The sequence below is a fragment of the Leptonychotes weddellii genome, chromosome 6 (assembly GCF_054177405.1).
Source record: "Leptonychotes weddellii isolate Sample4059 chromosome 6, ASM5417740v2, whole genome shotgun sequence".
NCBI classification, from domain to species: Eukaryota; Metazoa; Chordata; class Mammalia; order Carnivora; family Phocidae; genus Leptonychotes; species Leptonychotes weddellii.
Window position 1 is genome coordinate 112,504,499 of NC_138374.1, and position 26,018 is coordinate 112,530,516.

At 55.5% G+C, this 26,018-nt stretch overlaps 1 protein-coding gene across 1 annotated transcript in view; it reads right to left on the reverse strand.

Moving 5' to 3' along the window:
• Nucleotides 1–386: 386 nt before the first annotated feature.
• CACNA1S (calcium voltage-gated channel subunit alpha1 S) overlaps nucleotides 387–26,018 on the reverse strand; it is a 66,484-nt gene continuing 40,852 nt past the window's right edge. The window contains exons 19-41 of the mRNA XM_081823056.1: nucleotides 25,350–25,376; nucleotides 24,443–24,549; nucleotides 23,864–23,951; nucleotides 23,523–23,630; nucleotides 21,070–21,122; nucleotides 20,638–20,784; nucleotides 19,958–20,159; nucleotides 19,323–19,481; nucleotides 17,866–17,976; nucleotides 17,062–17,145; nucleotides 11,184–11,240; nucleotides 10,199–10,327; nucleotides 9,936–10,001; nucleotides 9,264–9,355; nucleotides 8,670–8,829; nucleotides 7,573–7,700; nucleotides 6,492–6,588; nucleotides 6,062–6,164; nucleotides 4,993–5,094; nucleotides 4,569–4,693; nucleotides 3,038–3,166; nucleotides 1,993–2,228; nucleotides 387–678 (exon numbers count right to left, since the gene is read on the reverse strand). Coding sequence (XP_081679182.1) covers nucleotides 402–678; nucleotides 1,993–2,228; nucleotides 3,038–3,166; nucleotides 4,569–4,693; nucleotides 4,993–5,094; nucleotides 6,062–6,164; nucleotides 6,492–6,588; nucleotides 7,573–7,700; nucleotides 8,670–8,829; nucleotides 9,264–9,355; nucleotides 9,936–10,001; nucleotides 10,199–10,327; nucleotides 11,184–11,240; nucleotides 17,062–17,145; nucleotides 17,866–17,976; nucleotides 19,323–19,481; nucleotides 19,958–20,159; nucleotides 20,638–20,784; nucleotides 21,070–21,122; nucleotides 23,523–23,630; nucleotides 23,864–23,951; nucleotides 24,443–24,549; nucleotides 25,350–25,376 — 2,787 coding nt within the window. The 3' untranslated portion in view covers nucleotides 387–401. The remainder of the gene's footprint in view (nucleotides 679–1,992; nucleotides 2,229–3,037; nucleotides 3,167–4,568; nucleotides 4,694–4,992; nucleotides 5,095–6,061; nucleotides 6,165–6,491; nucleotides 6,589–7,572; nucleotides 7,701–8,669; nucleotides 8,830–9,263; nucleotides 9,356–9,935; nucleotides 10,002–10,198; nucleotides 10,328–11,183; nucleotides 11,241–17,061; nucleotides 17,146–17,865; nucleotides 17,977–19,322; nucleotides 19,482–19,957; nucleotides 20,160–20,637; nucleotides 20,785–21,069; nucleotides 21,123–23,522; nucleotides 23,631–23,863; nucleotides 23,952–24,442; nucleotides 24,550–25,349; nucleotides 25,377–26,018) is intronic.

Sequence of the window (26,018 nt, forward strand, 5' to 3'; positions counted from 1 at the left end):
TGTCCCCTGGCCCCTCTACTTGCCCTGGTCTCTGTCCTTGTGGGTCGGGCAGCGGGGTTGGCGGGGGAGGGATCAGGGCCAGAGTTTGACCAGATCTGGTCAAGCTCTTCTTCAGTGTGTCCATGTGTGCTTGCGTGCAGAAGCGTGCGTGCGTGTATTGTGTGTGTGTTGTGTGTGTTATGTGCACGCGCATACTCTGGGGAGGGGGGCGAGTGCCCTCGAACTCGGGCATCCTCAGGACTCCTGCTGTCACACACAGCGGTCTAGGACCTGCTGGGAGATGGCCAGACCATCTGCTGAAGGACCCCAGGGCCAAGGGGTCAGTGCGGCCAGGGGCTGTCCTTCGGAGGGGGGGTGCGCAGCAGGTGGGAGTTTCCTGGCACATCCCTTTCCCACCTCACTCAGTTACCTAGATGGCTCCCTTCTCCTCTGCCTGGATGAGGAGCTGGCCCTGACAACTCTTCCATCCCAGGCCCAGCTGACTTCCATTGTGACAGGCTCCCAAGCCAGATTCCCCAAGGGTAAGGGGAGAGCCAGGCTCCCCAGGCCGCTCTGGGAGGCTCAGCTTCTAGGGCACACAGAGAAGACTGACCCAGGACCCTTCGGGGTTGGCCAGAGGCTCCTCCTCTGGCAGCAGGCGTCTCTGTCTCTCCAGGGAACTCCCTTTCGTAGTGGATGCTGAAACGGAAGCAAGGCTGGTGAGCCAGAGCAGGCTGCTGGTCCTCCCGCCATCCTGCCCCTCTGTGGCCCCTCAGGGTCTGGCCCCATCACTGGTGTCGTCTTGACTCCAGGGCTGGTGCTCAGCCCGCTCTCTGCCCAGCCAGTCCTGGCCCTCTAAGAGAAAGAAGCCAAATTCGTCCCCTCCTCCTCTCCTTTGCCCAATTGATGTCCTTCCCTCACCCTGTCCACATTCTGTTCATCTTCCGAGGCCCAGCCCCAGCCTCACACCCTCTAGGACACTGGTTCTCAACCTTGGCAGCACACTGGGTCACCTGGGGGGCTTTAAAAACTAGTAGTGGCCGTGTCCCATCCCCAGAATCTGCGGTGAAGCCCCAGGCACTGCAATTTTGGAAGCTCTCTAGATGCTTCTAATGCTCAGCGGAGGCTGAGAAACATTGCTTAGCTCCGTTCTAGGCCTTTCCAGCCCTTGGCGATCAGGACGCCTGCAGTCTCAGGGCACCTGCTCTTTGTGATTATTTGGTCACAGTCACGTCACAGGATACATGTCGCAAGATGACTACAGTCCTTTCAGGGCAGGGCCCAGGTCTGGCGCTTCTGTGTCCCCACCATGGTGACCCAGGGCACAGGGACCCTTCTGGGCCTGCGGGTCTCTGAAAGGAAGGGGGTTTAGGCAGCCCTGGCCCCGGGGGAGTAGCTGCTCATGGGGCATCTGCTCTGTCCTGCCCATTTCTGATGGTGTGTGACAGCCATTCCAGGTCCTCCTATCTAGAACGGAAGCTCTGCTGGGACCTCAGCCCACAGGTGCTGATTTCCGAGAAGCTCTCCCCCCATCCTGCTGTTTTTCATGATACTTATGTAACCGCAGATTATATTTAGTCTACAGCTCAGCATGGGAGAGAGAGGACCCACTCAGCAGTGAGATCTCCCTGGAACCCAAATCCAACAGTTAAACTTTAATTTCCCACAGTTTTTTGTAGTAACTCTTCTTGTAGTAACTCTCTCTTCCTAACCTACTACGTTCAATGGGTCCCAGCTCCTAGACCTGCTGCAGAGAAAGAGAGGAACCACAGAGCATTTGTGCCAATGCTGCCCTCTGCTGGCCAAAGGGGTCTCTGCAGTCCAGGCCCGCGTCTTGCATTAAGGTGGAGGATGGATCCCAAAGGACACAAAGGCAAGCAAAAGGCAATGTATACATTTCAGAATGTCCCCCTCCCAAGAGCCTGGGACCCACTAACCATGTCTTCCCAGCCCTACCCCAGGGCCCCTACATCCAAAGCTGGCAGTTGCTGCCACTCCCTGGAAAACACCTGCCTGTTGCTATGGTTGCTGTTGCCATAGGCGATGTTGGCGTTGGCATTGTTGGTATTGGCATGAGCAAGAGGGTTGGTGCTTGGATCTTGAGGGAAATCCTCCAAGAAGACAGGCGATTCCAGCTCTTCCATCTCTATCTCAGCAAACTGGAGGGGTCTCTGGTTGGCCATGACAGGGGGCAGGGAGTTGGTCCTTTCCAGGAAGTTGTCCACCTGGCCAAAGAGGCCTCCAGTCCTCTAGGGGCAAGGAGGAGAGAGTAAGGGCTGAGAGCAGTGACGGGGGGATGGGAACTGAGAGTGCCTGGGGACTGCCATCCTGGCATGACGTACTGGGAACAAGTGATATATTAGAAGACAAATCCTGTAAGGCCAGAGGAGAATGGACTGGGCTATAAGGTCAGAGAAGAGATCACGATCTCCCTCTTCAGAGAGTTCTCAATTGAATAGGGTAGACAGGACGCAACTAAGGAACTACATCGGAGACACAGACATCCAGATAGAGAAATACGTTGTCATGGAAAGAGCACCGGATCGGGAGTCTGGAGAACTGGTTCTAGTCCCACGTCTAAAACTAACTTGCTAAGTGATATTGGATATCTCCTATCATCTCTTTGGGTCACCGTTTCCTCAGGGAAAACCCAAAGGCATTCACCACTAGGTGGTCATTAAGGACCCTTTAGTTTTACAGTGTCATAAAAAACACTAGACAGAGCTAGTTAACTGGAAGCTAGACAGGACCAGTTAACTGGAAGCAGGTGGGGCATTTGGTATTGAAGGGATTCCAGGAGATGAATGTCAACTAGGGCTTTGGGGGAGATGAGGACAGGAGTGAGGCTTGGTAGAGGAAGGGAAGAGAGTATGTGTCATATTTGACAACTCCAGCAGCTTGGGTCCAGTAGGATTCTGAGTCCCAAGAGATGTGGGCTATGGGTGTCTTCAGTTTCCAAATTCCCCTCCTGTATGGCTGGGCTCCTGGCCCTTGTATCTATGGGATGTTGCTGCTCCCCGTGCCTAGAACACACGAGGTGGTCACAGTCTTCACTTACCCGGAATATCCCTTCCTCCATCGCAGCCTCCACCATGGCTCTCTCCAGCTCCTCTTCCGCTGTCAGGTCTCCTGAGATGGTGCGGCGGATCTCTGGGGCTGCCTCTTCCTCAATGGTCCGCAGTCCGGCCTGGGGACAGAAAGCGCAGTGACCCCTCCAGTCTAGTGGGGGAGACCAGACTGCTTCCCATGGCCTCACTCATTTCTAGTCCCAGCTCCAGCCCCACTCTCTCCTGGACATTCAATGACCCAGGGCTCCATGAGGCCCTGCTCTGACCTCTGGGATGGTCCAAACCCTAATGGCTCCCAAGGAATCTTCTCTCAACCTCATGGGTGATCTCACACCCTCCCAGGCCTCCAGGTGGAAAAATCTTTTTACTCAGTACAGTCTTCTAGACAAATGATCTCTTTTGATTGAACATGTCATTCATATAATTTTTTGAGTTGGTCAAAGCAATGGGACGACCGCATCATTTCTGTGGCATTCCTGTCCAAGATGTGTACCCTAAATCTATCATGAAGAAACAGCACATGAACTCAAACTGAAGGATATCCTGGCAATCTTCAAAAGTGTCAAGGTCATGTCAAGGAAAGACTGGGGAACTGTTCTGGATGGAAGAGTCAAAAGAGATATAGAAACTAACTATGTGTGATTCTGGATTGGATCCTTTTACTATAAAGGACATTATTAGGACAACTGGTGAAATTGACATGAAGCCTGAGGATCTGATGGTAGTAAAGTCTCAATGTTTTTTGTTTTTGTTTTTGTTTTTAAAGATTTTATTTATTCATTTGACAGAGAGAGAGAGAGCACAAGTATGCAGAGTGGCAGGCAGAGGTAGAGGGAGAAGCAGGCTCTCCGCTGAGCAGGGAGCCGGACGTGGGGCTCGATCCCAGGACCCCAGGATCATGACCTGAGCCAAAGGCAGCCACTTAACCGACTAAGCCACCCAGGCACCCCTAGAAGTCTCAATGTTAATTTCCTGATTCTGGTGGTTGCATTGTGATTATGTAGGAGCATTATGGAGGAGAATGCCCTTGTTGCCTATGAAAATGTTCTGGGTTGATGGAACATTATGTTGGGAATTACTCTTAAATGGTTCAGAAAAAAAGGTGTTTGTATTATACATGCAACTTTTAAAATTGTGAGATTGTTTTAAAGTAAAAATTGCAATTGAAATAAGTTTTTGAGCACATAGCTCAAATGCATGTATATTTTTGAATTTGTAAATTGTGTGTATTATGATTAACACCAAAAAATAGAAATAAAAAACAGATGAGATGAAACAAAGTTTTAAATTTCTTTGTGTACCAGTGGATCATTTTAATCACTCAAATCTCTCTTTTGAACAAATCCCATTTCTTTTGGTCCTATCATCCAGAGATGGAGGAGCTCCTGGCTCTTCTCCTCACTCATCCTGGCTCCCTCCTTCCCTCTGTGCCTCCATCACTGGCCTTCAAAGCCATGAAGAGGGAGCTGGAGCTTGGAGACCTGGCTCAGTGGAGTCCCTTGGAGTTCAGGTTGAGCTTACCTGGATCTGTATAGTGTCCTTCTTGGGCCGATACCCATAATACTCTTCCTGGCGCTTCATGAACTTCCGGAAGTGCTCCTGGATGAGAAACGTGGCGTAGAACTTCCCTACAGTCACCTCATCATCTGCAGAGGAGCCAACAAGGGATGTCCTGAAGGTGGGTAAAAATCTGAACTGGGTTCATAGTGGGAGCCAGGGGTAGCCAGGACCGGGCCATTCAGGACATTCCTCTCCTTGCTGACTTGGACAGTGGGCAGTTTCCATCCTAAGTCTAGTGCCTGCCCTGATGGCCACCATGGGGTCTATCCAAGGTATTTACAAAGGGTCTGGGCTATTCTCAGATTCTCATAGGGCTTCCTGGAGCAGTTCCTTGTCCCTTCTCCTCAGCTGCTTCTGGACTCTGGTCTCCCAAAGCAGCACCCACCTCCTATTGGAGGAATGACCTGGTCCAGGAGCTTCATGCTGGTTCTCTTCCAGATCTTCTTGATGATGGCCCTCAGCTCCTCATTGGCCTGCTCAAAGTTACCTGGGGGCAAGGGACAGGCAGAGGCGGTCTAAAGTCACCCAGCCCAAGTCAATGGCACTTGACAAAGCCACCTAGGATTCTCTGAACACCTCACTCAACAAATGTTGGCTGAGGTTTTGTTTGTTTGTTTGTTTTGTTGGTTGGTTTTGGCAGCTGCTGTGCTGAGCACTGACCATGGGGGGAGGGCATCACCATCCCCCTGGGGTAGCCCAACCCTTGGGTCATGTATTCACGTCCCACAAGCCTTGACATGTTCAGAGTGGCTGGTTTTGAAGGCTGTCTGTCATCTCCTGCTCTTCTCCCTTTCCCCTCAAAAGCCTTCAAATCCCCATGCCCTATGGTCTTCCCAAGGACCCCCAGGCAGCCTTCCTGCGGCCCTAACTTGGTTTCTCCAATTCTTGACTCTTGGCCTTCCTCTCCTTGCCTTCCCAAGGAAACCTTCCCTGGGGCTGTCTCAGATGCTGACAGAGGTCCTGATGGCCTTCGGGGATGGCTCTGGTAGAGCTGAGCCCTAAGTGAGGGCTCAGGAACAATACCAAGACCCCCACCCTGACTCCTTTCCCTGCTCCCACCACGTCTGCCTTCCTGGAAGGGGGGGACCTGCGGGGTTAGTGGAACTGTGTGTGGACTGCCTGCCCAGTGCAACCTGAGGAGCTTCTCTGCTCCCGCCCAGAGCCAGACCTCAGGTGGCCCTCCTCTCTGTGCTAATGCTGCCATTTCTCTGGCCCCATTCAGACATAGCTGTGTGGGAACAGATCCTTAGTGACCTTTGCCCTGTAGAGAATTTTCCAGCTCTCTCGAAGCCCTGAAAGGCATGAGAATGTTGTGGTCATGGTCTGGGGTCCTCCTTCTACTTTTCCCCATGGCTATTGGTTCCAACCTTTAGCTCTGAGAATCTGGTAGAATCTGTACCAGAAAACTCATCCTCTGAGAGAAGGGAGGGGGCTGCACACCAGAAAACCCTCACCTTCCGTCTTGATCTTGAGTGCCGTGCGGACCAGAGCGAAGAGTGTGGCATTGAAGGTGACCGTGCCATCGCTGTTCAAGGGCATGTTCATACCCACCAGCCGCTGTGAGGGGAGGGGCAGGGGCTGGCTGCTGAGTTGGGATGAGGCCAGGCTTGGCAGGCCATCCCAGCCTGGTCTGTGGACTGGGAGGGGATGGGACAGGAAGCCTGGGGGTGTGGGTGATTCAGGACACCCTTCACGAGAGAATGGAAAGATGAGTTGGGGGACACTGTTGAGACTTGAGGTCCTCAGGGAGGGACTTGGGGACCCAAGAGATGACTGCTCTAAAATGACTCATCCAATCAGGCCCTCCCTCACCAGCTTCCCTGTCCCAAGGTACCTGAGCCTCTCCTTTCCCAAAAGCCACCCCTCCCTGGCAGCACTGGTTACCTTACATGCCACCCGGTGGGGGCAGAACTTCCCGAAGCCCAGAGGGGGCTGGATCCGTCTCAGCAGAGTCACCACATCCAAGTGTTTGATTCTGCCTCTGCAGGAGGACACATAGACTTGTATCCCTGCAACCCCACCCAGAACCACCCTCCCTGCTCAGAGAACAGGCCAAGGAGAAGAGAGCCAGGCCACGGGGGAACACTTCTATTTTCCAAGGAGGTAAAAGCTGAGCTCACTCTTTAAAGAAGAAACAATGTTTGGGTTCACTATTGCCCACCACCAGGAATGGGCTGTTCTTTTTTGGGCAAATGTCCTTTTGAGAGCAGAATTCCCTCAGATGTGGGATCTCCAGGTCTAGAATTTGGACTTCATTTTCCCCATGGCAGAGCCTTCCTTGGGTTCTGTTTGAGCTGACTGGGGGGCTCTTGGGTTATATTAACAGAAGTAGAGGGTGTGGATCATTGGAGGTAGAAGCTCACTTCCAGGACTGGTAGAGAGCTGGAGAGCTGCATCATAGATTGTTGTAAGGATTAAATGAGATAATGTATGCAGTGGCTAGCACAGTGCCTGACGCCTGGGCAACATTCATCAAATATGAGCTTGTTACCTTTTTAGAAAGAATGTAAAGCAGTAGTGCTTCTCAAGGTTTAACATGCATACAAATGCCCTGAGGATGAGGCTAATAAACAATGCAGTTTCTGATTCAGTCAGTCTGGGGTGGGGCGGGGGGCTCTGCATTTTAATCAAGCTAGCACGCTGTTGGTCAGTGGACTACAACTCTGACTAGCCAGGGCCTGCTGAGGTGCTGAGTTCCCTGCTCCTGGATGTGTCCAAGCAAAAGCTGGATGATCATTTCCCAGTGAAGTCAAGGGGTTTTCTGCCCTGGGAGGCTGTGGGATCCCTCCAACCCTAAGAAACTCCAATTTTCTGATCTGGAACCTCAGATAATGGAGGGAGAAGAAGCCCACTCATTCTTATGAAACTGGAGAGTGACTACATATAGGACACCAGGATGGGGTCTAGGATGGAAGGGGGGACAGTTGAGGGACGGCCCCACACAAAGCCTACAGACTGGACTCACTTCGCCTCTGGGTCATACTCTGCCCAAATGGCCTTGAACTCATCCAGGTGATGAGGGCCCAGGATGGACCAGTCCCGTGTGAGGTAGTCAAAGTTGTCCATGATGACAGCAACAAAGAGGTTGATGATCTATAAGAGGAGAACCGAGGGCTCCCAGCATGGAAAAGCGGGTGATAATGGGGATAGGGATGGGGGCTGGGAGGTGTCCACTGGGTAAGGGGGCCAGAGCTCCTTCCTCCCTGGGCCCTTCCTTGCAGCCCTTCTGAATGACCTACACCCCCCACACAAGTAACCTGTCACACCTTTCGCTCCTGCACGGGCAGTATCCTCTGACGGGGATCTTAGGGCTCATCCCTGAAAACCCAGCTCAAGCTCTTCCAATCTCAGCCTCTTGCCCCCAGCCCAGAGAGGTGATCCCCCTCAGTGTCCTCACGGGACCATGCCCCATCACTGCTCTTGCCTTGTCTGTGTATAGCTGGTGTCCCTTTGAACAGCAAGATTTGCTTACACATGGATTCCCCAGGTACCCAGTGAGCTCCTTCAGGGCCAGACTGGGTGTTGGCATGTTTCTGCCCTCTGCACTGAGCCCAGGGGCACACAGATGCTCACACAACAGTTTTGACCGAATATAGGAAAGAAGAAAGAGTGAAGGAGCGACAGTCCCATGGACACCGCTGGCTCTTTGCCTTCCACATGTGACAGACAGCAACCCCGGGGTCTGGGAACAATCTGCGCTCTGCTTCTAACCCCATTAGGGACCTCCTCTGGGACCCTGTTTCCAGAGCCTCATCCCCCTCACGGTGGGGCAACTTTCTCTTCGGAGGAATAGGAAGGGGCAAGTGGCTTTATTGGGAGCCCCTATCTATTTAGGACAGAGCCCCATTAGATTCTTCTGATTACTAATTGCGAATCAAAAAAGGTAAAACTTTTTAGCAACCCCTCCGGAGCATGATAAAGCTCTCAGAAAATCAAGTCACGCCCAGGATATGCGGAACAAGGGGCCGTCTAACCAGAGTCTCCTGGGTCCTGGGTCCCCAAGGCCAACCCCTGAAGGACAGAAGCTGACTGGCGGGGCAGGCCCCTCTCCTGGCGCCTCACCAGGAAAGCACAGAGCATGTAGAAGCTGATGAAGTAGTAGTAGGCGAAGTTGGTGCCGCACGTGGACTCCTCACCCGGGGCGTAATCTGACTCAGGGTCACACAACTTGCCGTAGCTGCAGGCCAGCAGGATCTCCTGCCATGCCTCTCCTGTCGCACACCTGGAAGAGACAGGATCCTACTGGTGAGGCAAGGTCGCAGGCCACGGAGGCCCCACCGCTCCTGTGAAGGGACCTTTGGCCCCGTCTCCTGCTTCGGCGGGATGACAGCTGGGGGGGCTAGGCCATACTCCACTCAGGACCAGCTACGTCATTTCTGGGGCCCAGTGCAAAATGAAGATGTGGGGCCACTTGTCCAAAATGGATTTAAAAAATGGCATTGGTTGTGCAGTGGGGAGCTTAGTTGACTTCTAAAAGCGATTAAACATTTCAAGACGGGGACAGCAGAGCCTCAGCGGGTCAGGGTGCAGGGCGCTCTGTAGCTACACGGGCCCCGGGGCCAGGAAGCCGGGGCCTTGCCTCTGGGGCAGGGTAGAGCAAAGCAAAGGCCAAGGGCAGGGGGTGGGGATGGGGTGGGGGCAGCAGGAGCCTCGCACCTGAAAAGCAGCAGCACAGCTTGTGGAAAGGTCTGGAAGTTGTTGTTGCGGTTTATTTGGGTCCCGTCCACCATGGCGATCTTACCAAACATCTGCAAATCACAAAAGGCTCCCACCTTGGGACCTAGATCACAGCCTCCCCTCAGTCCAGGCCCCACTATCCTCTCCCACCTCACCTACTCCCCTCTTTCACCCCTACCTCCTCCAAGTCCCCTTCACCGCAGGCCACAGCAGACCGGGAGTCAAATTAATCGGATTATTTTCAAGGTTGGGTGAAGTTCTTCCCATCAAGCCAAGGGGAAGCAGGAGGGCAGACGGCTTTTCCCAGCTCAAGCCAACTTAGGGACTCCATGTGGGGAACGGGGGGAGACGGCTCGCCAGAGGGTAGACTGAGGCCACCTGAGGCCCTTGTCATGTGGCCCCTGCTGTCCACCCGCATGCCAAGGCTCCTCCTGGGTGGCTCCCAGCCCACCAGTCCTGCGGCCGCTGGGGATAAGGTGCCCAGCGTCCTTCCTCAGTCCTGTGTCTGACACCTTGGTGGCCAGGATGGAAGAGGCAGGGAGGGTGGAGGGTCCAGCCTCCATGATGATTAGGCCTCTCTTGAGGGCCCCCAGAAGCCACCTATCACGTGGCCAAGATCCCTCCTTTGACCTGGGCCCCCCTGTCTCTCACCTGCATGCCGATGACCGCGTAGATGAAGAAGAGCATGACGATGAGCAGAGCCACATAGGGCAGGGCCTGGCGGCGAGGAGGGAGGGTCAGTGCGCAGGGCTCGGCACACCTGCTTGGCAGCCGGTCCCCTCCCTGAGCTCACTGTGCATCCCGTGGTCACCCCGGGGCTCTACCCTGGGCTAACCGGACATCCCCGACAGCCTCTCTGGGTCCTCCGTGCCGACCTGGCCTGGACCCTGGTCAGGAGGGCTGGGCAGGCACACCTGGAAGGACTTGATGAAGGTCCACAGTAGAGTGCGCACTCCCTCCGCCCGGCTCAGCAGCTTGATCAGCCTCATGACCCGGAACAGGCGAAAGAAGGCGCTGGAGATGCGGGCACTCTCGTCTGGGTCCTGCGGGCCAGCAGCCCCAGAGGTCAGTCTGGAGGTGGCACCTCAGAGGGGTAAGGAGCAGGCGGGGTGGGAGGGACAATGTGTGTGTGCCGGGGAGATGTCCATGGCAGAGAGGAGCTCCAGCCCCACCTCATGGCCCCTGCTGGGCACTAAGTGCCCGATCCTCCTCAGGCTCAGGGCTCTGGGTTTGTTGGGCCAAAAGGAGGGACGTGGGCCAAGCAGTACGCTAAGCCCGTTCTCAGGACAGGCAGCAGGAACTGGGCCCCGGGCCCAGTGAGGCTGCAGCCAGGCCCAATGCCTGTCCTTCTGGGGCCTCCTGCCTCATCTCACCTCGTCCTCAAGCTGCCACTGAGCAGAGGACACTTTCAGTGCAGTTTCCCTAGAGCGTGGGTGCTCTGTCCCCGTCAATTCAACACGGCCACTCCACCACCCCACCCAGCACATGGCTGTCCTAAGCCAGGCAAGCCTAGCCTCAGACACTGGGATAACTCTGGAAGGGGAGAGCCCTGCCAGGCTTCCTGTGTCCCCAGAGACCTTGCGCCAGCGAACTGTCACTAAGGTCCTGCACCAGCTAGCAGTCACAGTCCTCTCTGGATGCTCCCATCTGGACAGAGGGTGCCAGAGTGACCCCTCACCCCGTCTCCCAGGGCTCTGAGAAAGCCACTGCATCCATGCACGTTCTGCCGCAGGGCCCCCGCCCCCACCCGAACCCGAACCCTCCAGGGCGCCTGCTCTAGGGAAGGAAGCCCTCGGGCCGGATCCACCCCATGCAAAGCCATGGCCAGGCCTGAGCATGCAAGCTGCAGGGCGGAGAGCTGGCGGGCGTGCGGGGCAGGCTCATGCAGCCCGGAATTACAACGTTCCCGCAGCCTCCACCCAGGCAATACAGTCCTCCGCTGGAGGCCAGGAAAGTCTGTGGAGAGAAGAGACCAGGGGAGGGGCAGGGGAGGAGAGAGAGGAGGAGGGACACGGGGGGAGGGGGCAGGTGAGGAGAGGCGTCAGAAAGGACACACAGAAGAGTTAAAGAGAGAAAAAGAGCGGCAGGGGATGAAGACCCCAGGTGGCTGCCAATCAGGGGTGGGGGTGGGTGGGTGTGAGGACCAAGCTGTGGGGACAGTGAGGCAACAGGCTGGGGACAAGGGAGCAAGAAGGGGAGGGAAGAACAGACGGGGACAGGTCCCGTCCTGTCTCTGGGACGTGCCTACAGCTGACAAGGGGCCCAGGTTCTTCCTGTGTGTCTGGGTTATGAGATGCTGGGGACACATCCCTGAGGGGACACATTATGGTGCCGGCCCATCACTCTGAGTGGGCTCACACCCCTGTATCTCCCTGGGTCCAAGGAGGCTGCCAGCTCCCTTGTGGAAGGGCCGCCCAGGCCCTTATGGAAGTCCCATCCTGCAGGGGCAAAGGCCCTCCGCGGGAGTCTGAGCCGCCCGCTGTAGACGTCTCTCTGCCCCTGGCCCGCGAGCACGACCAAGGCTTGCATCGCAGTGGCAAGGTTCTTAAGAACAGGAGCTGCACGTGTGCGAGCAGCAGTTTTTCCTATTTACTCAGCTTCTCTCTTAGGCCACCTTTCAGGAGAAACCCTTGTCCTGGAGTCACGGGACAGGGGAAGTCATTGTTTTATCTTGCCATTATTTGTGGGTGAACCGGTTCCCAGTACACCAGTTTCCCCACCAAGCAACATTCTCTTTCCCCTGGGGCCACTGGTTCTCAAGCCTGCCGGCATATTGGAATCCCACGAAGAACCTCAATAGATGCCTTTGCTGGGTTCCCCACCCAAGGCAATTTAGTCAGCTTCTAGGGGATGGGCCTGGCTTCAGACGTTTCAATGCATCCCAGGGCATTTTAATATGCAGCCAAGGATGACCACCAGTGTTCTAGACCTGCGCTGCCCGTATGGTGGCTTCCAGTCACATGTGGCTCTCTGAGTTACAGTGAAAATTTAATCAAACGAGAAATTCATTTGTTAATTTGCACTCGCCACATTTCAAGTGACCAAAAGACACGAGTGCCCAGCGGCTACTGTACTGGATGGAGCAGAAGATTTCTATCATTGCCGAAAGTTCTAACAGACAGTGTTGCCCTAGTCTGCTCCCTGGTTTGTATGTCAGGAATAGAAATCAAGATCTAAATTTAAAGCCATAACATGACTTCAAGGAAACATTACTGGTATCTCTGCTCCTAAAAATCAAATAATGACCTACACCCTCTGGGTCCTCCATCCCCAAAGAATTGTTTTGATCTATCCAGGTTTCCTCTACACGGACCCCAAACCTCAAGAAGTAATTACCTTTAATTTGGGCTGTTTATTTTGGCTCTTTAGAGTTCTCCTAACTTTGCTTTCAAACCCTGGGGCCTTTGGGATGCTATTCCCTCCCCAGTGGAAACTGAACATAGATGGAAATATACAACACCCACACACCCACGCACACACATGTGCACACTGGTTTTGCCCAGGACCCACCCTGCCCTTCATCTGCCCCATCCTCTCGGGATCTGAGCAGACAGAGTTCTGTCACTGTCTTTCTGTACATGGGGCTGAACAGGATTCCCAGGCCAAGCCCTCCCCCAGACGGTCTGCGAGGCAGCCAAGTCCCCAGAAGGGGCTGTTGCTGCCAGGGCTGAGCCTAAAGGAATCGCAGGCCGAAAGCTTCTTCCTCACGGGCTCCAGACTTTTCCTGAGCTGTCCACCCCCCACCCTGACCCCTCTCAGGTGCCTCTAATGCCAATCCTCTTCACCTCCCTACCCACCATAGGGTTCACCCCTGGGCTGGCAGAGTCTGAAGTGCTTATCATCGGGCCAGCAGGAAGTTCAGAAGGAAGCCCTCTACATGGGGGAGGCTCTGGCTTTGGGGCTAGTCCCCAGCCACCCCTGAACAGAAGCCCACCATGGCCATGGTTAGGGAGCCTCAGAAGGCTGAGTGCTCTTCTCCACGCCCTTCCCGGGATACAGCTCATCAGGCACTCTGCCCAGAGGGCAGCCGTCTTTTGATTTCAGCCTCTGATTCTTGGATCTCTTCTTCCCTGCCCCCTGCTCCCCTCTTTCACCCTGCAGTGACCCCGCCCCCCACCCGAGCTTCAAATCTGCAGGGAGGCCAGCCTGGAGAGTCCGGCTTCGAAGATCTCAAACACAGACCTCTCTGGCTGAAACCTCCTGCCTGCCCCAGCGCTGTTTCTCACTCCACCCCCGGGGGCCTCATCCCCTCCACCCCACTTCTCTTGGTCCAGCTCCTGGGGCCATATGCCTCCCCGCTCAGCCTGGACCCTTGTCCTGCCATTTCGACAACGCCCTTGCTTGCACTAAGATGCTCCATGCAACGTGCCGCCCTCAAGACCACACCTGGTGCCTGGTCCCTTTCCCCAAGCTCCCAGGCCACCGAGCATGACTCCAGGGTGAAACTGAGCTCACTAGGCCCACCCCAGCCCCATCATTCTTCCTGCAGATGGATTCATCACATCGGCTAGTCCTCAAGAGTCAGTTCCCACCCTCATGCCCACTGTCCTGTCCTCCCTTCCAGTGGAAGATTCTGCCTGCTGCCTCGGACACTCCCGTGGCTGCCCAGGATGAACACCCTCTTCCCTCCTCCCCACCCCCCTGCTCCCTTGCACCCTTCACACTTCTTATGACCTCTGCTCACGCTCTTCCTCTTCCAGTGGTCTGACTTGTGTCCTTTGCTGTCACCCCTGAAAATAATCCCTTCCTCAACAATCTGTTCTCACATTGTGGATTTCTCCTCTGCACGGGCTCCGCCTGTAGTCTCCCTTTCCCTGAATTAATCAACACCCCGCCACTTTGCAGCAACTATCTCTACTGAACTCCTTGCAAAAGCTGTTTCCTGTGCGCTTGGCCATTTTTTCTCACTTTCTGGTCACTGACTGCTCCATCCTTATCATTGGCTTTGACGCCACAGTCTACCCTGCTCAATGGATGGCTTTGTCATCGAAGACCAAGTGGCTTTGCTGGCTTGAACTCTGCGGGAATCTCAACTCCGCAGCTGGCTGGTCCCACCCAAGGCTTCGACCATCACTTCTGTGCATCAGACACCAGCCCCTGTGGTTGGAGCTGCTCCCCTGATGGATGCAGAGCGACACTCGGCCCCTCTCCTGCATTTCCAACCACTCGCTACCCATTTCCACTTGTGTATCCAGCACCCAAACCCACAGCACTGGAACAGAATCATGGTGAGTGCTCCCTCCAAGTCTTTCTTTTTGGGAGGTACTGAGTCACCCTGACTCCTTCCTTCCTGTGGCTCCAGGTCACCAAATCCTCTTGCCTCTGAAATTTTCTGTTCCTCGCCTGCCATCTGAGCCCCAACTCTCATTGCTTCATGCCCATTTGTTTTGCATCCCCTCTTGCTACCATGGATGAACTGTGGCTTTCTTAAATCCAGCTTCTCCCCTGGGACACTGGGTCTTAAACACTTTCATTTATTCAAAGGCTTTGCTCCTATAGTTACGTCCTCACAACCAGATATTTGCAGAGCCTGAGGATATGCTGTCATTTCTCCCATTTTCTTTTCTTTTTAAAAGATTTTATTTATTTATTTGACAGAGAGAGAGTGAGCGAGAGAGGGAACACAAGCAGGGGGAGTAGGAGAGGGAGAAGCAGGCTTCCCCGCGGTGCAGGGAGCCCGATGTGGGGCTCGATCCCAGGACCCTGAGATCATGACCTGAGCCAAAGGCAGACGCTTATCGACTGAGCCACCCAGGCGCCCCTATTTCTCCCATTTTCAAGGAAACCCTCCTTGGCTCCACATTCTCCCCCAGCCTCTATCCTATTTCTCTCTGTAGAGAGAAACACCCTAAAGGAATTGCCCCTCTTTGCATTCTTTGCTCTCCCTCCCTGGTCCACTGCAACCAGGCATTCTTCCCCATAATTCCAATGAAACTGCTCTTGCCAAGGTCCCCCTTGATCTTCCCATTGCCAAAATCAAATCAATGCTCGGCTCTCATCTTCCTCGACTCTTCTGTTCTCCTTTATCTCAGGACACCACTCTCTTTTGGTTCGCCTGCCTCAGCAGCGGCCAATGCTTCCTCAGTCCGTTCGCTGGTTCCTCCTCGTCTCTCCAATCACTAAACATGGGAGCATTCCAGGGCTCAGCCTTCGGACCCTTTCTCTCTAGATACCTTCTCCCTTCTCAGCAGATGTCGTCCCTCCCCCACGACTTTAAATACCATCTTCAAATTTAGACACCCCCAACCTGCCCTAACCTATAAGCTCAACTCATAAATCCCAGCCTACTTGGTGTCTCCATCCAGATGCCTCGTAAGCATCCTAAATTACCATGTCTAAAATAGAAATCTTGGTTTCTGCCCCACACCTGCTTTTCTAGCAGTTTCCATATCTCAGTAAACAGAAGCTCAATTCCTTGGACAAAAATCCTTGCAGTCACCTTCAGTTTGTTTTTTCTCTCTCACTCTAAATCAAGGCCATGTGCACATTCTGTCAGCGCAACCTCCCAAACAGATTGCCACAATTCTTGCTACATCCACAGCTAGTTGCCAAGTCACCATCACCTCTCATGGACAATCACAACACCCTCCTGACTGCCCTCCCTGGGCCAGCCCCGTGTCCCCAACAGCTTGCTCTCAACACAGCAGCCAGGGGGATCCTTTTAGAACTAAAGTCAGACAAGGGTTAAGCCCTCCAAACGGCTCTCATCTCTCTCAGAATAAAATGCAAGATCGTAACCATGGCCTTCAAGGGACTAAGCCATCTGGCCCCTGGCCTTCTGTGTCTGAACTCATGTCCAGCATTCTCCACGCCAGCCACGAGGGTTTCCTGCAATCCCTCAAACTCACTCGTTTGCACTCACTCGTTTTTCTGTCCCAACTATCCCAACACCTACATGGCTCACTCCTTTGCTTTATTCACGTCGTCACTCAAATATCTTCCTGACACCAACGCTTCATTCCCTTCCCTTCTAAGCTTTTATCCTGCTTTATTTTTCTTTGGAATACACACTGGGCCTACCCGCCATGTTAGAGATTTTTTTATTGTCTGCTTGCCCCCATGTTCTTGTTCATTGCTGTATCTCTAGCATGGGTAGGAGGTACTCGACAAATATTATGTAATAAGTAAATAAATGACCTACTCCCTAACTGGGCGCTCTCATTTTAATCATTCTTACCTCTTGCCCCTTGCCTCTAGATTAATTTTTTAGAAGAATAGCTTTAATCCTTCTACTGCTCGGTTCAAACACCTCCTGTGACTTCCCATTGCCCGCTACATAAAATTCAAGGCCCCCTTGCCACCCCTTCCCTCTCTAGTCGTACCCCCTCTCCCTTCCTCCGCATGCTCATGTGCTTCTGCTAAACAGGACCTCTCAGTGCCCTGAATCTTCAATCGTTCATCTCCTACTCCGTGCCCCTCCTACAGCAGCCTGCGTGTGGTGCTTGCTCTTCCCTCCGCCTCCAATCACCAGCGCCCCTTCCTTCAGGACCCACTTCAGTTTGTGCCACCTCCATGAAGCCTTCCCTGACCACTCCATCCAGAGAAGACCTTTCCCTTCCACAACAGCTCTTGCCTTGGGCAGCCTGGCACATGGGTTATGTCCGCCTGGAATCTGAGTTATCTGTCCGTTCTGTAGGCTTGTGGCTCCTGGCATTTCCATCTTTGTAAGTCCCCAGGGTGCCATGCTGCACACACAGTGGGTACCCCACACATTTCTGGGGACCGAACAAGTGCCTGCACCCCACCCCAGTGATGGCTCTGTTTGCCTGATACTCACGTCGATTTCACTGAGGATGACGTCGATGATGCTGCCGATGACAATCAAGAAGTCAAACACATTCCAGGGGTCTCCAAAATAGCCCTGGAAGGATAGTGATGGGAGAATCAGGGGGTGAGCTTTAGGGGGGAAGGAGTTTGGGTGGCCAGCAGGTGGTGGTGGCCCCCAGCCGAGGTAACGCAGAATGGCCAAGCCGGGCCAAGGTGGGGTGCACGTGGCTCTACTTTCTACCAGGGCTCCCTCATGCCCCCACACCCTGCTACCTCCTCTCCCTTGGGCTCTGTATTTCTCTCCCTCCAGAGCATGATGCGGTTGGAGGGGAGGGAGAAAATGGTTGAGAACTCAGGATTCGGGGTCCTGATCCGGATGGGGAACTCTTTTTCATCCTCCCCAGCTCGAAGCCCCGTCTGGGGCTCAATGGTGTGGACCTGCCAGCGGCTGGCCAGGTGGGCTGGGTGCAGTGGGAGTGGACTGGGGAACCAAAGACACAGCAAAATACTCCCCCAGCCCTGGGCCTCTTCTTCAGAAGCTGAAGGGGAGGCAGGGCACATAAGACACGCTCAACAGAGGGCACAGGAAAGAGGCAGCCAACACCTGTTATCATCACCAGTTCTGGCAGCCTGAATATCTTGCGTGCCCTATGTTTGGAGGTGGAAATGGGCCAAGGAGTAAGCAGAGTGGGAGCAGAAGTGCTGGATGAAGGAGCCCTTCAGTAGAACAAGACTGGGGTGGGGGTGCTCCGTGAGAAGACCCCCATCCCGCCAGGCTCCACCTGCTCATCTTGTCCTGTATCCCAGGGCTCACCCTGGCCTTGAACGCCATGAGCTTGAGGACCATCTCCAGGGTGAAGATGATGGTGAAGGCCACATTGAGGATGTCCGAGATGTGGTTCATCTCCTCTGACTGGTTGTAATGCTGTGGAGAGGCACAGGAGAGGGGGCTGCAAGGACCCGGCTTCCCCGCTTTGCGGGCTGCATCCCAGAGCTCCATGCTCTTCCCAGGCCGCCCCCGATCCTCTTCCTCGGGCTTCCTGCCCAATTTCTTTTAAATCTCAGAATACTAGGTGCCTGCTTTAGCCATTCCCTGAACTCCACCAAGTCTGATGGATCCCCCTCTCCCCCGAAGAGATGGTGCAAGGAGGAGGCGAGAGTCCTGCTGAGCAGGCTGGTCCACACGTGGGCTACAAGGCCAGAGCTCACTTCCAGATCTGTTACGGGACGGCCAGGAGGAGAGGCCCCCAGCAGGGCTCTGGGACAGGTTCCATCTAGTCATCCGAGCACAGGACCAGGAGAGAAGATCATTGGTTCTAGAGCTGGTATTATCAGCAACTGCTGGTATACTGGTGGGCCGCTGAGCTCACCAGGCTGACTATCTGCACACTGCCCCCCACCCCCTGCCCCGTGACGGCGAGGCAGTCGAAGCAAGGACCTCAGCCCCCGTGCCCCACCACTGTGATCCTCCTTCAATCTATTTCCTTATAACAGTTGCCAGGAACCTCTTACTCTTTTTGGAAAGTTGACAAAATCCCACTTTTCCCACAAAACCTTCCCAGGTAGTTCAGAAGGATCTGGTGGCTGCCCCCACCCTACCGTGTCTTGGCAGGACTGCCTAAGTCTGTGCCCAGTTCAGACCCAAACTTGAGCCACTGCTCACGATCCTCTGTAGGACCTGGGCCTGCTGGCTCCGTGATTCCTTTTCCATGTCCTCATCACAGGGCAATGCGGAGTCCCGCAGCCGGGTGTGTCTCAGGGAGCCTAGCTGCACAATTCTATTTATACAGGCCTGGCGGGATCCGATGCTTAATTAAGGTTTGCTAACAATGCTGCTGATTATGATACTGTCTATAAAGTATGCTCAACTCCTCAGAGACACCTGTTCTGTGAATATTAAATCCATTTTTCTTGAGACCGGAGCCAAAATGCCAACCAACTCCATCGTCCACATTTGCAACAGCAGAACATAAACCGAGAAGGCACTCTCTACTTCCTACGCTGCCTTGTCCTTCTGCTTAGCCATCTCCTGTTTACAGAACGGTGTAGCTATTTGTGTGTGTGAATTCCTTCTTAATAAACCGGTGGGTGCCTGGCAACAAGGCCTGGGCCCAGGGCGCTTCTCTGTCCCCCACGGCACCTAGCAGGTGCCAGGAAAAGTACCTTGGGGGGCGGTGGGGGGGCAAGAGAGAGGAACCCTGCCCTACCCACCTGCCCTGTCCCGGTGCCGGTCCATCAGACCCTTGTCGGCCGGGGGCCGGGGGCCCTTACCTGCATGCCCAGGCAGATGGTGTTGAGCATGATGAGGGCAAACATCAGGTATTCGAAGTAGGAGGAGGTGACGACATACCATACCTGGTACTGGTATGGGTTTTTGGGGATGTAGCACCTCAGCGGGCGGGCCTTCAGGGCGTACTGCACACACTGCCGCTGAGACACAACACCAGAGGGCGGGTCAGCACGGAGGGCCCCTCCCTCGCTCTCACACTCACACGCATGGGCTGGAGGGCCCCCTGCATTCTGGTCAGCCAGGAGCAGCTGTGGCTAGGAGCTCGTGGCCGATGGGCTCTGCTGGCCTGTTTAGGGGAAGAGTCCCAGTGGGCCCGTGGGCTCCCCCTGTGTTCCCCCCAGCCTATTTCAAACATGGCCCTAGCCCCACTCAGGGCTCTGAAGGGCCTCCTCGGGGCATGATGAGGGTTTCATGAGCGGACTCCCACACCACCAACTTGTGTTGCTTCATGTTGGGGATGGGTCAGAGATGGGGTAGAGTGTGTGGAGGCTGGGTCTGGGCATGAAATGGAAGTTCTGGGGTCATCCTTGGCCCCAGGACTTTCACAGTCCAGAGCCTAGGGCTCAGGCTGGCAGAAGGTCTGCTGGAGCTCCGCTCTCCACCTCAGCCCAGGCACCTGGTTCTTGTTCAGCTCACAGTTCTTGTACTCAGTCTCCCCCTGCTCCTGGAAGGTGACGATGACGAAGCCCACAAAGATGTTCATCATGAAGAAGGCAATGAGGATGATGTAGATGATGAAGAAGATGGCCATCTCCACCCGGTTGTTGTAGACAGGACCCATGTCCTCCTTGTATGAGTCTATGGCCTGGTAAAGTAGCCTTGGGATGGGCAGAGAAAAGTCTGGGCTGGACTGGGGTGATGAGGCAGAGTGTCAGTCCAGGAAGGTTGGGTTTTACCCCACTGGCCATGGGGAGCCAAGGGAGCTTTCTGAACCATCAAGCAAAAGGAGGGAAATTAGGACCATGCCAGAAAATGCTGGAACAGGTCCTGGAAAGGGACCGCTTTTCAGTGGGATGCCCCATCTACCCTAATCAACGAGTAGGGCTCCCCATGCAGGCAGAGAGGCCTACACCTGTTGGGGGACGAGGGACATTTTGTCAGCACCGCCAGGTCAGGCTGTCTTTGGGGTGGCCAGTCAACATACTAGTCTTCCAAACCCTCCAAGCTGGTGGGTCTGTTGAGCGCTTACCACAGGCCTGGCATCACAGCGCAGCGAGGGCTGCAGAAGGGCAAGATGGCTCCCTGGCACTGCCCGCACCATGCCCGTGTGGGACCCAGGCCCCAGCCCTCACTCACTGAGGCCATCCCTCAAAGGTGGACACCGTGAAGAGTGACATCATGGCCGAAAGCACATTGTCAAAGTGGAAATCGCTGTGTATCCACTGGCGCGGACGCAGCTCCATCTGCGTGGGGTCCCCATCCTTGTACACGTAGTAGTAGCCCCTGAGGTAGGGAGGCTCAGTCACTCCACTGTGCAAGGCCGGGCCGCCTCCTCCCCTCCCACATCCTCTGGGCCTGGGCAGTGAGCACGCAGGAGAAATGAAGGCCAAGATCGGGGACCAGAGGAGACACTGCTGGGCACTCCCTCACCGCAGTTACCCAAGGAAAGACACTTTAGGACACCCCTGCTGGGCCTAGGGGCTCAGGTTCCCCAGGTCCCCCTCACACAAGGTCCCCCTTCCAGTGGCCGTCCCACCATGTGCCCTCAGCCAGCAGCGCTCAGCCCACCTGCACTCCTTCTCCGTCATCTTGGATAAGTCATTGCAGCTGAAGAACTTCCCCTGTGTCCCAAGAAGGAGGGAGGGAGGGAGGGACACACATGGTCACGGAAACATCATTCCACGGGCTACGGAGGTGACTAGTGGAAGGGAGAGGGGAAGGCAGGGCATGTGGAAGGAGGAGCCTTTTTCTTTCAGAGGGGGCAGGGCCCCAGAATGGTCTTTCTCCTTCCCCGTCATCCGTCATCCGTTCCCTCAGCTACCCTGTGGGCTTCCCCACCAGGCCTGAGGCTCCCAAGGCTGGGAAGCCAGTTCCTTAGCAGGAGCCTTGGCTGCGAGCCCCAGGCTGGGCCTGAGGGGAAGGGAATATGGATACAGCTTGGCCCTGATCCTCCCTCAGGCAGACCCCTGTCCCCCACTGTTTAGGACGCCCTCTTGGGGTCTCCCCATTACAGACCAAAAAGAAGGGTTGCCCCACCTCCCACCTTCCCTCTCCTGCCAGTGGGGTGGCCACAGGGCTGCTGTGGGAATGAGAGCTACAGGGATGGAGCCCATTGGGCCGTGATGGTGCAAAGTGGAACAGGGGTCCCAGCATGCCCCTGCCCGAGGGCCTGAACAGACCCCAGCGCTGTGCCCCCCTATACTGATTTCAGGCAGAGCGGTTTCTTTTTTTATCTACATCACAGGCTGGGCACCCACAGTGCCCAGTTTGTTTGAAGAAAACAAGTTGATTGCTAGGTCTTCATGTGGCTAAATGAAGTTTGAAATCCATGGAATCTGGTCGGGTTCCCTCAGAGGCCCCCTGAGGGAAGTGCTTCGGTCGAGGACATGGGACTAGTCGAAGTCACAGCTGTCCTACCCGCTGCAGGTGCCTACTCTTCCCACCCCCTTTCCAGTCGCCGGAGCAGAAGGGCCAGCACAGGGGAGGCAGGTGACATTGGGGGAGAAGCAGGGAGAGGACATACCTGCCACCGGGCAGGTTTGAGGGGACTTGAAACCAAACACTCAATTTCATATAGAAAGCAAACTCTTGATGTGATGGGGAATGCATGCGACAAGGGTCCGCGGGGGAAAATGGGAGGTAAAATGCCACTTGGAACTGATGTCTGACCATTACCGGAATGGGCAGTAGCTGGGGGTCTTTTGATAAGAGACTAAAACACAGGGGGTGTTTGGGGTTTGCAGGACAGCTGCTCTTGCTTGGAAGGGACACAGGAGCCAAAGGAAGGGGTTGCTTATTCATTCCTTAAGGGAGTGTATCCTGTGGGCTGTCTACAGGCCAGGCCCAGGCTGGGTGCCCGGGTCAGGGATGAGTCAGACACAGACTCTGCCCTCAGGAGGACCCAGGGCCCCTGGCCTGGCAGTGGAGGGGGCAGGAGGATGAGGGAAGGGGGCAGCCCTCTGCTGGAGCTAGGAGAAGGTCCCACGCAGATCACAGTAAGCACTGTTTTGAGGCTCAGCTATCTCAATCTCGATGCGGTTTCCTGGGTGATGCCCCCTCCACCGCTCCAGAACAGTAACCCACAGGACCCATCTCCCTTCAGGTCATCTGGGAACCCCATCCTGACTGCTCTCCCCAAAGCCTGCTCCCTGCCCACAGGGAGAGACTTGTGGGGTTTGCTTCATGACCCCTGACCCCTTCTCAGCCTTAGCAGAGGCCTGGCCCAGAGAAAATGCTCCATAAATGTTGTTGAATGAGTGAATGATTGTAAGAGGATGCCATTGCCTAAGTCTGACTGAGGTGACATCATCGTGATTATCATGCTCCGGGGGGGCAGGAGAAGATCGCGTCGCGAGAGGCAGTGTCAAGGGTGTTGGGAAATGTATTCAGATACCAATTTCTGTGTGAAAGCCGGAGGCATCCAGAAATCAGCTGGGTGGGAGGGGACATCCTTGCAGGGCTGATTCCTAGAGAGGAACTGCAGAGCTGTGTCCTCCCAGGAAGGTGAGAACAGAATGAGGCAGCTCCCAGACTAGAATGATGGCCTCCCTCCCTCAGAGGCTCCTGGTAGATAGGAATGATGCCAGACATAGCAGCCAGGAGAATGGGGTGCAGAAGCCTAGCTGACTGAAGAAAGTGGAGTGGATGGGGCTGGAGTGAGGAGCATGTTTAGACAAGCTTGGCAGGATGGGAGGGGCGGCAGGGGTGCTCACAGGGCCCGGCAGGTAGGGGAGGGGCCTCCATCCTCAAGGAGAAGCCACGGAGAGCCAGGAAGACAGCAGGTGCAATGGCCATGGTGGCCAGCAGAGCCACGGGGGCCAGGGAGGGGTATCACCCAGGAAACCGCATCCAGACTCCAGATGGCTTAGCCTCACAACCCTGTGCACTCAAGTACATCTGTTTGCACAGTTTGGGGCTCCCTTTGCTTAGAGGCAGGGAACAGACCAGCTCTGGCCTTGGCCTGACAGCTGGCCCCAGAGCTGGGGAAGGGAGGCAGGCTTCCTCGCGCTGGCGGGGCTCACCTTGAAGAGCTGGACGCCAATGCAGGCGAACATGAACTGCAGGAGGGTGGTGACCAGGACGATGTTCCCGATGGTGCGGATGGCCACAAATACGCACTGCACCACGTGCTGCGGAGGGAGACGGGGTCGGCACCATCCCACCCTTGCTATCCCTTGCTACCTCCCAGCTAGGTGGAGGCAGAGAGACGTTCCCGGGGGACACAGGGCTGCCCAGCCTCATCCTCCTCCCCCTCACTCCCATTTGGCAAAGGGGATGGAACACACGCTGAGCTGAGGTTTCTAGAGTCAGGCCCTTGCAGCCCCTCTTTCCTGCTCCTGGGGTCTTGCACACGCCCTCTCACCTTCAGGCCTTTGGCTCTGTTGATGGCCCGGAGGGGTCTGAGCACCCTCAGCACCCTCAGGATTTTCACCACGGAGATGGCGCTGGACCTGGGGGAGGGCAGCCGAGGGGTGGGGGCTGAGGACAGCTAGCTCTGGCCTGGCCTAGCCGCCCCCCATCTGCTGCCTCTCCACCTGAAAGCCCTCCTACCGTTCCCCACCCTCCCGTAGGCTGCCCGTGTGCTCTGCCCCAGGGTAAAGCCGCCTCGTGCTAACGGTAAGGGACTCCTCCCCCGCTGGCTACAGGCTCTGTTTCTCCCATCAGACTGGGGCCCCCCCAAAGGTAGGGGCTGTGCTCCCCGCAGTTGCTGGAGGACTGCCTTCTCCTCGCCACATCCCCTCCTACTTTCCAGGACACTGCTCTGCCCGCTGAGCACGGTCCCTTCAGTCCAGTTGGTGACACCCCTGGGGGCCCTGGACCCCCATCCCCGGCCCTGAGAATCCCTCCCCTTGCAGCTTGGGGCCCATCAGCATGCAGTGGGTGGGGCTCCACTCCAAGGAGGGGACCCCCCTCCCCAGGCCGGCCCCTGCCCCTGGCTCACTCGAGTCCCATTGAGATGAGTGACACGGCCACCACCAGCAGGTCCAGGATGTTGAAGTAGTTGCGGCAGAAGGAGCCCTTGTGCAGGAAGGCGCCATAGGTCGTCATCTGGGGGCAGAGGCAGCATCCTGGGTGGGGGGGGGGCTTGGGAACAGGCCTGTCCCCACAAAGAAGGGTTTCTCGAGGCAAGAGCCACCTGTCTGCTCACAAGGCACTCGCTGAGGCAAATAGCTGCCAGGGGTCTCTGTCCTTCACTCCACTCCTTGCTGCGTCCTCAGGGCTGTTTCTCCCATTCTCTGCTCCCAGTTCTGGAAACAGGACTTCTCACGGGCTGCTATGCCACACTTGGCTCTCTGAGCTCATCTCTCTGCTCAGAGGCCATAGGGCGCCCCAGTCTCCTGTCCCCTGGGGCCACAGAGTGGGGAAGCCCCAGCCCCTCTTTTCCCCTGCACAACATGATGAAATGCCTATTCCTCCTCCCCAGAAGGCTTCTTCAGAAGTCGCCTCTGCCCTGAGGATTGCTGAGTCGGGCTGAACAACCCGGCAAGGACCAGAAGACCTTCACAGGCCCCTGACCCCTCCTGTCCCCGTTGCCCCACTTTCTCGCTGGTCTCTCAGCTTCTTTCCTGTGCTCTGTGATAATCTCCCAGGCCCTTTGCACCAACACATTATACCCTTGAAGTCTGATGAGCTCAAAGCCTTTCCAGGCATTGAAGGTGATTTCATCTCAACTTGTCTTCCTGACTTCTGAAGCCAGGCCTCCCGTGCGTTCTGTGCTATGTCCCAGCCCAAAGGGACCACTTTCTCCTCTCTGAGCACATCCCAAACCCCTTCTCACAATGCATGTGCTGTTGTTCTGTCCTCTCGGACTGGCCCTGCTATCTCTCCCTAATGAAGTCCTGTCCAACCTCAAGGTCTAACTCTAATGCCACCACCTCCAGGAAGCCCTCTCGGACCTCAGGGAAGCCACCGTCCCTCTGCTCAACTCCTTTAGTATTCAAGGGCCCTGATGTAAGGAACTGTTCTGAATTCATATTGCAGCTGCTCTGGGCTATTCTTCCTGCAAAGCCCCCCTCTCCCCTCTTCAGTCATGAAGGTGAAGGCTGGGGCTACTGGGTCTCAGTCACAGATGGGCCCTCCCTCTGCCTCCCACACCCTCTACGGTGGTGAGGGTAACGGTGTGAACTCCGTGTGTCCGCCCGAGAATGGGAGAGCAGTGATGTGCTATGGGTAAGGAGGGGGAGGGCCATGATAGGGCAGAGCTGCCAGAAACCCACCCAGGGTGGAGGTCACTTCTCTGGGGACTCCTGGAGAGGTCATGTGTCACAAAGGTCTAGGAACAAATCACAGCTCCCTGGGTCTATTCTTAGGCTAACTGTGCCTTCCCTCTGGGGGAAAAATGCCCAAGGCTTCATAGGGATGGGTTGTGCTCACTGAGAGGTGCTGAGAGGTGCACAGGCTGCAGGTTGGTTGTACTTCATGTCCCCACCTGGCCACCTGCTCACCTGCTTGCCCAGCTTACGAGCAACAACCCCATCTGCTCTCCTGGGTCTGGTGAGTCCTTCCCTGATGTTCTC